The sequence below is a fragment of the Zootoca vivipara genome, chromosome 10 (assembly GCF_963506605.1).
Source record: "Zootoca vivipara chromosome 10, rZooViv1.1, whole genome shotgun sequence".
Classification (NCBI taxonomy): Eukaryota; Metazoa; Chordata; class Lepidosauria; order Squamata; family Lacertidae; genus Zootoca; species Zootoca vivipara.
In genome coordinates, this window is record NC_083285.1 from 17,403,704 (window position 1) to 17,419,839 (window position 16,136).

At 43.0% G+C, this 16,136-nt stretch overlaps 2 protein-coding genes across 2 annotated transcripts in view; both read right to left on the bottom strand.

The window, feature by feature from the left end:
• KCND2 (potassium voltage-gated channel subfamily D member 2) overlaps positions 1 to 16,136 on the bottom strand; it is a 252,005-nt gene that overhangs the window by 67,687 nt on the left and 168,182 nt on the right. The window lies entirely within an intron of this gene.
• On the bottom strand, positions 6,164 to 9,374 carry LOC132592748 (uncharacterized). The gene is made up of 2 exons (XM_060279577.1): positions 7,064 to 9,374; positions 6,164 to 6,787 (listed from the first exon to the last, which is right to left on the bottom strand). The coding sequence occupies exons 1-2, from the start codon at positions 9,204 to 9,206 to the stop codon at positions 6,174 to 6,176; spliced, it is 2,757 nt and encodes a 918-aa protein (XP_060135560.1). The 5' UTR covers positions 9,207 to 9,374; the 3' UTR covers positions 6,164 to 6,173.

Consider the following 16,136-nt stretch of genomic DNA (forward strand, 5'->3'; position numbering starts at 1 on the left):
CAAGCGGACCTCTTCTGGGCTCACAACAACTTAGCTGAATCCTGCCCTATAACACTATCACCTCTACACTTAGAACGGAGTGTGAATACACCTGTTTCTGAAACTTGCATGCAAAAATGGAGGGAAAATATATAGGTTTGCCTTACTCTAAAGGGACAGAATTTTTGGGAGACAGATTAATATTTTTTTCCTGTCCTCATAAGGTTCTAGCCCAGGCATCCCCAAACTTCGGTCCTCCAGATGTTTTGGACTACAATTCCCATCATCCCTGACCACTGGTCCTGTTAGCTAGGGATCATGGGAGTTGTAGGCGAAAACATCTGGAGGGCCGCAGTTTGGGGATGCCTGTTCTAGCCTGTCCAAGCACCACTTCTAACTCAAAAGACTTTACTAGAATCATTAGGATCCCAGGAGACATCTGAAACTAGGATGGCAAAGGCCTGTTTCTCACTAAGGTGGTAAACCTCTGTTTGGGCTGCACCATTTCACATTGCACATCAGGTCCCACAAGACTCAATACAAATAGAAGACCCTGGAATGCAAAATTAGCATGTCAGGGAGAAGGTTTATGCCAATACCTCTCTTTGTGACATGATAATGGACAATAAGACCTAATGTACTAAGAAAGGTGAACTCCTGTTTACAAGTAAGGCATTTGAGTGCTAGTTAAAACATGTGCCTATGGTCTACAGCATTTGCAATAACCATATGTAGTCAGAGTCAGCTCTGTCATCGATGGCAGCCCACTGCTTAAAATACAAGACTTCTATTTAGGGCTTGTAAATTGAAAATTGCCATTTGTGATGAGGCAAAGAAAGGCTGGAAGATAGTTGATGCACCTACTCAAGTAGTTTCTGCAACTGGAAACGATCTGCCTTATGCAATTTGCAAAGTACTTGGGCTAGAGGCAATAGCATATAAAATCACTGCACCATTTCCTCCTTTTCTATATGGTATCACAGCATCATGGGAAGTCCATCCACTGTATGTGTGCTCATGATGCATAGCTATCAGTGATCATATATGAAAATTAGCTGTAGCTTACTGATTCACAACCTGCAGCTTTCCATGCTGAACAAATTGTCTGCCTCAATGCAACAAAACACCTTAGCATCTGGGTTTGGGTTAAACTCAGGCTCGATTTTTTATTTCATTTTTTTCGGCACCAGACTGGGTTTTAGGGCTAGTATGAATGACATATTTCTGAGCAGGAGAATCTGTGTGATCCTTCCACCCTTTTGGGGAGGAGGAAAGACTGATAACATGTTCCAGTGTATCTGAAGAAGTGTGCATGCACACAAAAGCTCATACCAATGACAAACTTAGTTGGTCTCTAAGGTGCTACTGGAAGGAATTTTTTTAATTTTGTTTCGACTATGTCAGACCAACATGGCTACCTACTTGTAACTATGTATATTGCAGGCTGCTTCATATAAGACATCATTCACATGGCCTCTGCCCCAGCGCCTATTACATGGAAGATGTTTTGAGTTTGAACCAGACCAGAAAGAACTGACATGAAACAATCAAGTCCATTTCCCCCAATTGTATCCTTATTATATTTCCATTCTAGATATGGATCTGGTTCAGGGATTCAATATTTTCTGTTGCAGATAGATGTGGCCTTGAACTATGAGCCTAGCAGCCCTGTCATATCCTATCATGCTATTACAGGGTTATAAATCTGAGTGCAACAGAAATAGAAATTTTGCTGGCTCAAGGCAGTGGCAACAATACAAATCAGATTGCTGCTTATAATTCCGTACACATCATCTTTAAACTGTCTGTGCAAATATTACAATGTTCCCAATTGACCTGTACAGAATTGCACATTTTTATATTCCACAATGGAAGCAATATCATCAAATTCTGTCCAGACTCTCCTTTTCAAATGTCAGCGAGTTTTGCACTTAAATATTATGACTGCTTGAATGCTGAGTACCCTCTTAGGTTTAGAAACAAAAGATAATATGCTTCAGTGTGTTGGAAAAGTATAAGCATCCTTATAAATGGCCTTGTGTTACAAAACGCATTCACAGATAAAGATCTTAAAACATTATTTAAATATGCACAAACACAATTTTTGATGCCCTTTGTTTGATTTAACACTACCAACCAAAGAACATCACCTTGATCACATTTGCAGATTGAACCTCAAGATAATAGACGTGTATTACCTTTTGTCAACAGCTTTAGAAACAGTTGTTAGCAATATATGTAATCGCTTTCAAACGGCAGCTCCTTAAGGCTGATGGCAACACTAAGCCAAAGGATTTTCTCCCCCAATTTACAGATTTAGTTATCAGATGCAGTTAGCAGGGCTCTAGAAGCATTAACAGTCATATATGCCTAATTTCAAATTCTGCCATATGACATTATATTACAAGTCTGCTTCCAGCAAGAAGCATTTGCATAGTAACATAGGGTTGTTGTTTTTAATGGAATGGAGATGTAACATTTTTTACTCTGAAATTGTCCAGAGTTACTTGGCTCATCATAAAAACAAAATATGCGTAAGCAATAGCATAGCCCCCAGAAGCTGATTTTCACCTCCAGCCCCATTGTACTACAGGGCTGATTCATTTATGCACACAGTACACAATTTACATAAGCTAGAGTACTTGGATTCAAGCTGATTTATGTGAGCTGCATGTGTGGTGCCTGCGGGTTATTTTTGAATGGGATGGCTAATTCTAACTTTGAAGTGTTATCATAACTAACAGAAATACAAGCCTCCGACATGCCAAGCTTTATGCGTACAAAACATCATGGACCCTGGAAGGATAAACACTTCCTGAAGCTGCCTCGAATCTCACCGATTTTAATGGGGCTGCACCTGATGAACCAGAGGTATGGTTCATCTGCAGCAGTCCAAATAGTGTAATGCCACTGCAGCACATGATACAGGATGCTCACCTGGTCAAACTGAATAGAGCTATCTCACTATATATTATATAAAGGTAAAGATAAAGGGACCCCTGACCATTAGGTCCAGTCGCGGACGACTCTGGGGTTGCGGTGCTCATCTCGCTTTACTGGCCGAGGGAGCCAGCGTACAGCTTCTGGGTTATGTGGCCAGCATGACTAAGCTGCTTCTGGCAAACCAGAGCAGTGCACGGAAATACCGTTTACCTTCCCGCTGTAGCGGTACCTATTTATCTACTTGCACTTTGACGTGCTTTTGAACTGCTAGGTGGACAGGAGCAGGGACCAAGCAACGGTAGCTCACCCTGTTGCGGGGATTCGAACCACAGACCTCCTGATCGGCAAGCCCTGTGGTTTAACCCACAGTGCCACCCGCGTCCCTATATATTATATACTAGGCTCCATATACCTAGACAGCATCTTAAAAAGCAGAGACCTTGCCGACAAAGGTCCATATAGTTAAAGCTATGGTTTTCCCAGTAGTGATGTATGGAAGTGAGAGCTGGACCATCAAGAAGGCTGATCGCCGAAGAATTGATGCTTTTGAATTATGGTGCTGGAGGAGTCTCTTGAGAGTCCCATGGACTGCAAGAAGATCAAACCTATCCATTCTGAAGGAAATCAGCCCTGAGTGCTCCGTGGAAGGACAGATGGTGAAGCTGAGGCTCCAATACTTTGGCCACCTCATGAGAAGAGAAGACTCCCTGCAAAAGACCTTGATGTTGGGATAGATTGAGGGCACAAGGAGAAGGGGACGACAGAGGACGAGATGGTTGGAGAGTGTTCTCGAAGCTACCAACATGAGTCTGACCAAACTGCGGGAGGCAGTGGAAGACAGGAGTGCCTGGCATGCTCTGGTCCATGGGGTCACGAATAGTTGGACATGACTAAATGACTAAACAACAACAAGGCTCCATATTCTACTTCCCAGACAACCACCATACTACTGCTGTCACTATTATATGAGGCCTCCATAGAGTTGTATGGATCACTGTGCTTCTAACTGTCCTGAAATCTAGACCTGGCAAGTAGATCCCCTCCCTTCTCAGCTAGTGTTATGAAAGTCACTTTGTGCAGTGCTTTTATGCAGAAAGTTCCTCCTAGACAAAGGACTGCAGTTCCAGCAGATTAATTTTGCCCCACGCAAAACAGCAACAAGAAAGACCAGCCACAGACATGGAAACAGCAGAGTGAACTACTAGACTGAATTCTTCAAGAGCCTTTTTTTAGGGAAGGAACATACTGTAACTATATCATGGAACAGACTGGACCTTAACCAGAGTTTCCTGAAATGTTTTCCTTGGTTCATACAGGTTGTGTGCAACAAGCTCCTGTTCACTTCTATGAATTATATCTGAAGGATCAATGTGCCACCTCTCTTGTGTTGGAAAATGGTTGAATTGCTTTGAAAACAAACTCACTTGAGCTCTCAAGCCAACATAATTTGTGAACGCATGCTTTCCAACCCCAACCCCACCTGACATAATAAATAAATTTCCAGAATAGTAGCCTTCATCTGCTGCAGCAAAAATAAGGGTACAGTGGTACCTTGGTTTACGAACTTAATCCGTTTTGGAAGTCTGTTCTTAAACCAAAGTGTTCTTAAACCAAGGCGTGCTTTCCCCATAGCAGCAGGGGACTCAATTTACAAATGGAACACACTCAACAGGAAGCAAAACATGTTCTTATTCCAAGGCAAAGTTCACAAACCAAAACACCTACTTCCAGGTTTGCAGCGTTCTTAATCCAAGTTGTTCATAAACTAAGCTGTTCTTAAACCAAGGTATCACTGTATTGGTGACAATCATTTTGAAAAGAACTCTAAAATGAAAGTATTTCACCTAACTCAGACATATTTGCCCCAAGTCCCAAAGAGAGACACTTCTAAAAGGATACTTCTTAAAAGGCACTGTAGCCAAAGCATGACAAAGAATATATTTGCATGTCAGAGGACCCACATCCATTCTATCTGCTGTCGAATTACTCTGGTTACAGTGCTCAGAGAGCCTGATTAGGAGTTTTTTGAGATCTGCTTACCAATACTAGTTGACAGCACTGGGCTGGATAGAATAAAGCAGCTCCTTATATTTTGGCTTTTGTGGTCCAGCTGAAATTCAAATACTGTTTCAATAGAACATAAAGTCAATGCCAGAATAAGCTTATGTTTAAGTTATAAAGACAGCAGAAAGGTGGATTCTGCTAAGGAAGAAGCTAAATAATTGTGATTCTTCCCAAGCACTTGCCCAAAGCATTTCTAAGCAAGCTGTTATTGAGTAGGGAGTCACAGATCAGATTTATGTCAGTCATTTATCCTGATGCATTTTTGTTTTGGGACATGGGCATCTGCCATTCAGCTACTAGAAACATTCAGGAGAGACTGCGGATAAAGTCAGAAGATTTGGTTAGGGACTGAAGTGATAGACTGAAAAATCTTTGCTGAGATATATTTAATGAGACTATTAAACTTTGCTATTAATAGCTATCGCCTTACTTTGCTGTTTTGCTAGTGTTTCTTCAATTACTTAATTTGCTTCATTGGCTCTAAGTGATGGGATGTACTAAATCACTTTTTGCTGGGCGCTGTGTTATAAGGTTACTGGGAAGACACTATAATTAATTCTGCGCCAGTTATAGGAAATGTGAATATACAATACTAACGCAACTAGAAAACTTTTTGTATCCTGCATACACTTTTTTCATCCTATGCGCAACAAAAGAAATTTGCTTTTCATTTAAAAACAGCGAGCAATTTGTGTGTTTGTGTGGTATTTTAAAAATGTTTGCCTAGTCACTTATCCTGGCCGTGGGATCACATTCATCCAGTGCTTTACCAGCTGCACTGGCTCCCGGTGGAGTACAGGATCAGGTTTAAGGTGCTGGCTTTGACCTTTAAAGCCCTATGCGGCTTGGGACCCTCGTACCTATGGGACCGCCTCTCCTGGTATGCCCCGCGGAGGACAAACAACAATATTCTGGAGATCCCGAGCCATAAGGTGGCTAGATTGGCCTCTACTAGGGCCAGGGCCTTTTCAGTATTGGCCCCAGCTTGGTGGAACGCTCTTTCACTGGAGACCAGGGCCCTGCGGGATTTGTCATCTTTCTGCAGGGCCTGCAAGACAGAGCTGTTCCGCCTGGCCTTTGGGCTGGACTTAGTCTGAGCCCTGTGTTTTCCTCCCTCATGGCTTGGATTTATGGACTACTTAAAAGGACGCTGCATTTTAAATTTTAATTGTTGTTGTTGTTGTTGTTTAGTCGTTTAGTCGTGTCCGACTCTTCGTGACCCCATGGACCATAGCACGCCAGGCACTCCTGTCTTGCACTGCCTCCCGCAGTTTGGTCAAACTCATGTTCGTAGTTTCGAGAACACTGTCCAACCATCTTGTCCTCTGTCGTCCCCTTCTCCTAGTGCCCTCAATCTTTCCCAACATCAGGGTCTTTTCCAAGGATTCTTCTCTTCTCATGAGGTGGCCAAAGTATTGGAGCCTCAGCTTCACGATCTGTCCTTCCAGGGAGCACTCAGGGCTGATTCCCTTAAGAATGGATAGGTTTGATCTTCTAGCAGTCCATGGGACTCTCAAGAGTCTCCTCCAGCACCATAATTCAAAAGCGTCAATTCTTCGACGATCAGCCTTCTTTATGGTCCAGCTCTCACTTCCATACATCGCTACTGGGAAAACCATAGCTTTAACTATACGGACCTTTGTCGGCAAAGTGATGTCTCTGCTTTTTAAGATGCTGTCTAGGTTTGTCATTGCTTTTCTCCCAAGAAGCAGGCGTCTTTTAATTTCGTGACTGCTGTCACCATCTGCAGTGATCAAGGAGCCCAAGAAAGTAAAATCTCTCACTGCCTCCATTTCTTCCCCTTCTATTTGCCAGGAGGTGATGGGACCAGTGGCCATGATCTTGGTTTTTTTGATGTTGAGCTTCAGACCATATTTTGCGCTCTCCTCTTTCACCCTCATTAAAAGGTTCTTTAATTCCTCCTCGCTTTCTGCCATCAAGGTTGTGTCATCTGCATATCTGAGGTTGTTGATATTTCTTCCGGCAATCTTAATTCCGGCTTGGGATTCATCTAGTCCAGCCTTTCGCATGATGAATTCTGCATATAAGTTAAATAAGCAGGGAGACAATATACAACCTTGTCGTACTCCTTTCCCAATTTTGAACCAATCAGTTGTTCCATATCCAGTTCTAACTGTAGCTTCTTGTCCCACATAGAGATTTCTCAGGAGACAGATGAGGTGATCAGGCACTCCCATTTCTTTAAGAACTTGCCATAGTTTGCTGTGGTCGACACAGTCAAAGGCTTTTGCATAGTCAATGAAGCAGAAGTAGACGTTTTTCTGGAACTCTCTAGCTTTCTCCATAATCCAGCGCATGTTTGCTATTTGGTCTCTGGTTCCTCTGCCCTTTCGAAATCCAGCTTGCACTTCTGGGAGTTCTCGGTCCACATACTGCCTAAGCCTGCCTTGTAGAATTTTAAGCATAACCTTGCTAGCGTGTGAAATGAGTGCAATTGTGCGGTAGTTGGAGCATTCTTTGGCACTGCCCTTCTTTGGAATCGGGATGTAGACTGATCTTTTCCAATCCTCTGGCCATTGCTGAGTTTTCCAAACTTGCTGGCATATTGGGTGTAGCACCTTAACAGCATCATCTTTTAAAATTTTAAATAGTTCAGCTGGAATATCATCACTTCCACTGGCCTTGTTATTAGCAATGCTTTCTAAGGCCCATTTGACTTCACTCTCCAAGATGTCTGGCTCAAGGTCAGCAACCACACTACCTGGGGTGTATGAGACCTCCATATCTTTCTGGTATAATTCCTCTGTGTATTCTTGCCACCTCTTCTTGATGTCTTCTGCTTCTGTTAGGTCCTTACCACTTTTGTCCTTGATTATGGTAATCTTTGTACGAAATGTTCCTTTCATATCTCCAATTTTCTTGAACAGATCTCTGGTTTTCCCCATTCTATTGTTTTCCTCTATTTCTTTGCATTGCTCATTTAAGAAGACCCTCTTGTCTCTCCTTGCTGTTTTTTGGAAATCTGCATTCAGTTTCCTGTATCTTTCCCTATCTCCCTTGCATTTTGCTTGCCTCCTCTCCTCCGCTATTTGTAAGGCCTCGTTGGACAGCCATTTTGCTTTCTTGCATTTCCTTTTCCTTGGGATGGTTTTCGTTGCTGCCTCCTGTATGATGTTACGAGCCTCCATCCATAGTTCTTCAGGCACTCTGTCCACCAAATCTAAATCCTTAAACCTGTTCCTCACTTCCACTGTGTATTCATAAGGGATTTGATTCAGATTGTATCTTACTGGCCCAGTGGTTTTTCCTACTTTCTTCAGTTTAAGATGGAATTTTGCTATAAGAAGCTGATGATCTGAGTTACAGTCAGCTCCAGGTCTTGTTTTTGCTGACTGTATAGAGCTTCTCCATCTTTGGCTGCAGAGAATATAATCAATCTGATTTCGATGCTGCCCATTTGGTGATATCCATGTGTAGAGTCGTCTCTTGTGTTGTTGGAAGAGAGTGTTTGTGATGACCAGCTTGTTCTCTTGACAGAACTCTATTAGCCTTTGCCCTGCTTCATTTTGAACTCCAAGGCCAAACTTGCCAGTTGTTCCTTTTATCTCTTGATTCCCTACTTTAGCATTCCAATCCCCTGTAATGAGAAGAACATCCTTCTTTGGTGTCATTTCTAGAAGTTGTTGTAGGTCTTCATAGAATTGGTCAATTTCACTTTCTTCAGCACCAGTAGTTGGTGCATAAACTTGGATTACTGTGATGTTAAAAGGTCTGCCTTGGATTCGTATCGAGATCATTCTGTCATTTTTGAGATTGCATCCCATTACAGCTTTTGCCACTCTTTTGTTGACTATGAGGGCCACTCCATTTCTGCTACAGGATTCTTGCCCACAGTAGTAGATATGATAGTCACCCGAACTGAATTCGCCCATTCCCTTCCATTTTAGTTCACTGATGCCCAGGATGTCGATATTTATTCTTGTCATCTCATTTTTGACCACATCCAGCTTACCTCCACTCATGGTTCTTACATTCCAGGTTCCTATGCAATATTTTTCTTTACAGCATCGGACTTTCCTTTCGCTTCCAGGCATATCCGCAACTGAGCGTCCTTTCGGCTTTGGCCCAGCCGCTTCATCAGCTCTGAATCTACTTGTACTTGTCCTCCGCTCTTCCTCAGTAGCATGTTGGACGCCTTCCGACCTGAGGGGCTCATCTTCCAGCGTCATAACTTTTATATGCCTGTTGTCTTTGTCCATGGAGTTTTCTTGGCAGGGATACTGGAGTGGCTTGCCAGTTCCTTCTCCAGGTGGATCACGTTTAGTCAAAACTCTCCACTATGACCTGTCCATCTTGGGTGGCCCTGCATGGCATAGCTCATAGCTTCTCTGAGTTATTCAAGCCCCTTCGCCACGACAAGGCATTGATCCATGAAGGGGTTTAAATTTTAATACTGTATTTTAATTAATTTCTTTTTATGTTTTATTGTAATTTTATTGGTGTGAGCCACCCTGAGCCCGGGTTTGACTGGGGAGGGCAGGGTATAGATAAAAATTTATTATTATTATTATTATTATTATTATTATTATTATTATTATATTTGTATTCCACCCTATATCCATAGATATCAGGGTGGTTCATGACATATTTCAGACACATAAGAAACAACAGAAGTTAGAATAATAAAAAAATAGGAGAAAAATTAGATGACATTTTTTCCCGAGCAGATGTAAACTATAAGCAGTTTCTAGGAGCGAGTTAACTACTGAAAAGTTCCAATCAATTAATATTCTTAAGAAAATGTTTTCAATACAAGAAAGATGAAAGGATGCTTAAAATTTTGATCACAGAGTTGACGCAAATCCTGGAATCTCAAGTGAAGCATCTAAAACATGTGACTAAGAAATTGTTGTGTTTTAATCAGGACTGATGATGTCCTAATTTTTCTGCCAGACTTGATTGTTGACAAGTACATTAAATGGGGGAAAAACTTGCCAGCAGCTTAAGTAATACATAAAGGGTGGTATTCAACCAAGTCCTACTCAGAGGAGACCCACTGAAATGAATGCAACTTCAATTGGTCTACTATGTGTAGGACTAAGGGTGAATATCACACAAAGGGCTGGGGGGTGGGACCTTTGCCTGCTAGCACTCATATTAGGGGGAAAATCATACATTTTGGTCAGAAACAGCTATAATGCAGTGCCGGCTACCAAGTCAATATGCTCTCGGAGAAATCCTGCTGATTATGTAAGCTGAAGTGTATTAACTGAAGTGTATTAACTGAAGTGCCCACTCAGATGTGTTAGACGGATCCAGCACAGAATTTACACCTGATTATACCTATCTCTTTGAAAAGAATCATCTGTCGTGTCAGTGCCTCTTGTCTTATAGCTATCACTCTTCTAATCACTTGCAATGGCTTTCAAAGCTTTCAAAGATGCTTGATTGTGAACTTTGCTTTGTATATGTCACTATTTCCATTTGAATGACATTTGATCTTGATTGTATTTATTAGTTAAGTCACTCCCCCATTGAAAAAGAGATACCATGTGCCAACAGAGCCTGCTTAGTCTCCCAGTGGAGCTGGTGGAAACTGAGAGCTCTTGGACTGCAACAGTTCTGCAGGACTAGCCTCTTGCTATAAATGATTTCAAACAGTGATGATAATTTGTATGGGCACATTACTTTCATAATAGTTGAAGTTGTCCAGGTGCACCAATGATATTTCCCAACTCTTTTATACCAGTCTAAATAGCGGCAAAATAAAACAAGTACCATGGACAGCTCTCTCCTTTTTAGAACTCCTTTCTTCCCAGTCTCTTCCGAAATGATGTTTCAAACTGAAATTTGGTGAGAACATCACTACCCAATCTTTTCTAGCATTCTCTCCTTGTTAGCACTGCATTGATGAGTTTTGTGAAAGATGTGGAGATTTCTTCTTCTGATCAAATATATGAAAAAGTAATTGATTTTTTTTGTCTGTACTATACACAAGAATGTCTGTCATGTTCAATGTGCTCCTCAAGTGACCATTGAGGGGCAGCATCCTGTCTCTGAGACAATAGGTCAGAGCCAAACATATCTCTCGCCTCATGGTCACCTAGAGGAAAGCGGGGGAAATCTCTACTTCCTTTCATTCCCCATTCATCATCATCATCATTTGTAAAAAAATATCCTGTTCTGCCCTGCAGCAGCTGTTTCATAGAGGGAAGGACTCAGAGTCTTGCCTCCATTGAGACAAGAGTTTGGAGGAGGAATTTTGGATTTCAAGAGAGCATTCCAAACAGTATTAAGAAAACATAATTCACCCTCTTGTCTGGTCAGAGCGATGCTCAACCAATGCCTAGGGCTGCTAGGAATATGAAACACATCATCACTTGCCAGAACCGATTTGGGCATTTTGAGGTAGGGGTGGAAAATTCTCCCCATACCTTGGTGACCCATGTGCCTCTAAAGACTTGATTTATTTTTTTCTGATTTCTGTCATTTAGAACTATGCTTTACTAACTGGAGGTGTGATGAGTGTTTCAATATTAATGGTCTCAGAACAAGTAGTCAAATACTATGTTATTGGATATGATCCGTATGTGATTCCTTTCAAGTACGTCTGTAAAAATGAACAAGCATGGTCTATATTACCTTGATTTCTCTTCCTTCCTTCCTTCCTTCCTCTCTCTCTCTCCCCTCCTTGTCCATAATTTATGTCCTTTATTAAATATAAAAGCTCTAAAATAAGCCATAATTTCTCAGATAAAATGCTTTCTTCATAAAAAAGGCTCCCATATACTGATTTACACCCACAGGGTGATCAAGGCCATATTGTGGCACCTGAATTCATGGTTCTTAACCTCGACATGTAATTGAGGTATACAATGGTAAATCAAACTTTGAAATACTGTTTCAATTATGAGTGATGCCATATTTAAGCTCTGCTATTGCATATTCCAAATACTTTCTCCCTCACAGTACAATGCACCATTATTTATACTAATTCTAGTATAAAGGATCATTCTGCACTAGCTGTTCTTTCAAATAATGAGTGTTCCTAAATGGGAATGTTTCTGTATCAATTAATCTTGAGCACCACCCTCCTGCTTGTGTTCTTGCATTCATCTCTCCATGCTATAAAGGCCATATTCACAAGGTCAAGAAAGATGGAGTACTGATCACACTTAGGAAAGTGGAAGAATCCATTATACTTAATTCTCCTGGTTAAACATACTTCACCTTTATTTACAAGTAAATGACCTTCTGAATGCTCTTTAAGAATGTTTAGGCCTACTGTGCTGAAGAACGACTTTAAATACTACTGTAGAAAAGTAACCTCTCCGCAGGAAAAGGCAGCAGAATGTTAAGATAAACTATAAGCCTATAGTAAAGACAAGTTCACTTTGAAAGCAGAAACTAGCTAGAGCAGCTAGCCTAATACATTTTTTTTGCACCCGATGAATGCTGAACATTGTCATAGCGTTTTCCTGAAACTCTGTAAAAAACAGTTCGTGATTAGTACAGACAAGGCATAAGCCTGTAACCAATATCTTATACTGAACCATGAAATTAGACTGTTACAATTATTTAAACTGATTTAAATGAATTCAAATGGTGCACTTGGAGGTCTGGAAATGTTAAATTCATCACTTCAAAATGGCATGTATATGAAGCAATACGAAAAACAAAACAGAGTGGACCAAGTATGGGGGTTGTACAGTGAGGAAAGGAACCCCACTGCCAGTCTTGCATAGCAAAATACCTCCTTGGAGATCATCTTCTCTTGACTAGACAGCCTCTTCAAATCCTGTTGCATAGGGTTCCCTGCTTTTTTTAAATTTTCTTTACAGGAAAACTGAAACAGACCTCAAATCAGCCATGACCCTCTTTTCCAAATATGTTTTCAGCTTACACAGTAAAAACCATGCTCTCATAAGCTTCCATTACTTTCTGGATACACAACCCCCTTCCTGGCATTATTTCTTTTCTCCTAAAGGACTAACATCCCATTTTTTCCCTAATAAACATTTGTGGGTTAATTTTGCCAGCTCTGTATTGAGCGGCTATCATGGGTGTAGACAGGGGGGGGCAGGAGGGGGCAGCTGCCCCCCCCCTAGAAGCAAAAAATTATTGTATTTTACAGACCATAACCAATACTTTGCCCCTCCAAAAACTGAAGTGGAAAGGGCTTTGCTTTAGCAAGAGCAGCTCTCCACTTGCTGGGGGCGGGAACACAGCTGTAACAAAAACACATCAAATAAATAAAGCAAAGTGGCTACCAGTACTTAAGCAGTTAAGACAATGGAGCAGAATATCCCTTCAGGCAAGGTCCACCCTATTCACCCTATTGTAATTCAGTGAGAGTTGTTAATGGGCATTCAGGGATCGCATTAACAGTTCTATTGGCGATTTAATGAGGGTGCAGAGGATTCAATTTGACTAAGGTGGCCCTGCAAGGCTAAAAGGAAGTGAATAAGAAGGGGGGGGCTGTAGCTTTGATAGACACAGTGATGTTTATAAAAAGCACAGGTGTTCCAGTCTGCCCCTCCTCCTGCATCTGTATACTGTAAATCAGGGGTGGCCACCTCCCAAGAGACTCTGATCTACTCACAGAGTTAAAAACTGGGAGTGATCTACCCGCTTTTGGGGGGGGTTCAGGTCAAAGCTGTTGAGTTTTTTTAAGGAAGGGAAGCCCTGTTTTGGGGGGTTTAGGTCAAACTTGTTGAGCTTCTTTTAGGAGGGAGGGAGGCCCATTTTTGTTTAGGGCTTCAGGTCATATTTCAGCTTTTTTTAGGGAGGAGGAAAAATTTGGGTGAGCTTTTTTAGGGGTGCCAGTGATCTAGCAGTGATCTACCACAGACATCCAGTGATCTACTGGTAGATCACAATCTACCTGTTGGACGTGCCTGCTGTAAATCAAGCAGAGAGAAAGCTGCTTACAAGGCTCCTGTACAGGTGTACCGGTATCTTCCTCTTGCTGCAGAGTTCTAGCATCACAGCGTCACCCAGAGGCACCCACAAATGTGAGTTATCCCTCTCTCTATTTCTTCCTTCCTTTCCTCCCTCTTCCATCCTCAATAAAATACTGGGGGGGGGGGGCAGATAAGCCCCACATAGAAAGCCCATCAACATGGGGGGGGGGATGACTCTTTAAAATACAGTATTTACCAGTAATTTCTTTTGGGGGGGGGAGGCACCTAGGCCTCTAGGAGTTGGCTGCTATGCCTAGGACAATTCAAGAAAGCAGAATCATGCATATGCTATGGTAATATATCAATAGAATCATGGAATTGTAGTCGGAAGGGACCACAAGGGTCATCTAGTCCAACCCCCTGCAATGCAGGAATTTCCCCCCAATGTGGGGCTTGAACCCACAACATGGTTGAAATATTATGCTGATATGCAGCAACGCCTCGGAGCCATCGAGACTGCGGCCCTGTCTTGCCTCGCCCTCGCCCGCCCTGCCACCCCCTCTCCCCTGCCCGACCCTCCCATCCTCTTGCTGCAGAGTTCCAGCTTCACAGCATCACCCAGAGGCACCCACAAATATGAGGTATCCCTCTCTCTATTATTCCTTCCTTCCCTCCCTCTTCCATCCTTAATAAAATACTGGGGGGGGCAGATAAGCCCCACATAGAAAGCCCATCAAAATGGGGGGGTGACTCTTTCAAATACGGTATTTACCAGTAATTGGGGGGGGGGGGGAGAGGCACCTAGGCCTCTAGGAGTTGGCTGCTATGCCTAGGAGTAGGACAATTCAAGAAAGCAGAATGATGCATATGCTATGGTAATATATCAATGGAATCATAGAATTGTAGTCGGAAGGGACCACAAGGGTCATCTAGTCCAACCCCCTGCAATGCAGGATTTTCCCCCCAAGGTGGGGCTTGAACCCACAACATGGTTGAAATATTATGCTGATATGCAGCAACGCCTCGGAGCTGTCGTGACTGCGGCCGTGCCTTCCCTCGCCCGCCCTGCCAACCCCTCTCGCCTGCCCGACCCTCCCGTCCTCTTGCTGCAGAGTTCCAGCATCACAGCGTCACCCAGAGGCACCCACAAATATGAGTTATCCCTCTCTCTATTTCTTCCTTCCTTCCCTCCCTCTTCCATTCTTAATAAAATACGGGGGGGGGCAGATAAGCCCCACATAGAAAGCCCATCAACATGGGGGGGATGACTCTTTCACATACGGTATTTACTAGTAATTGGGGGGGGGGAGGCACCTAGGCCTCTAGGAGTTGGCTGCTATGCCTAGGAGTAGGACAATTCAAGAAAGCAGAATGATGCATATGCTATGGCAATATATCAATAGAATCATAGAATTGTAGTCGGAAGGGACCACAAGGGTCATCTAGTCCAACCCCTGCAATGCAGGAATTTTTTCCTAAGGTGGGGCTTGAACCCACAACATGGTTGAAATATTATGCTGATATGCAGCAACGCCTTGGAGCCGTCATGACTGCGGCCGTGCCTTGCCTTGCCCTCGCCCACCCTGTCACCCCCTCTTGCCTGCCCGACCCTCCCGTCCTCTCCAGCCAAGCAGGGTAGCCGCCGCCGTTGCCAGCCCCAGAAGCACAAGGTGGCCGCTGCCGCCGCTGCCGCCACCACGATGTTGTCAGGCCAGCTGGCCCTGTAGCCCCGCCCACGTTCCCACTTTGTGGCCCCGCCCCTGAATGATCATGGCTTGCCCCCCCCTAGTTTTGATCCTGGCTACGCCCTTGGCGGCTATTAAGTAATAGACAACTATGTAATCACCCGTGATCCATATACCACACAAGTGGGAATGCTGCAGTATGGAATAGTCCTGTTCAAGGTACCAGCTTGTCACCAGCCCATGTCCTCTTCCAGGAAATTCAGTTCCATCCCTTCTGGCTTTTGGTTTTTTTGCTTTTCCAACTGCTTCCCCAATTTTCTTTACCATCCCAACAACCCATGGCAGAGGCAGACTTTGGGGTCTCAAATTTCAGCAGTGCTCTGTGAGGCACCAAAATTCACCATCCCCCACCTCTCGTGCTCCATTCTAAATAATAGTTGTGAAATCTCCCTGTGGCGCCCCCAAACCTGTGCGCCCATTGCAACTGAACTGGTTGCACTCCCCTAAATCTGCATGTGCCATGGCTACTGAACATGTACATAAATTGGGAGGTTTTTTTGGAAGGGGATTAGAGGGAGGTGTACACCTCTGATTTTTTTTA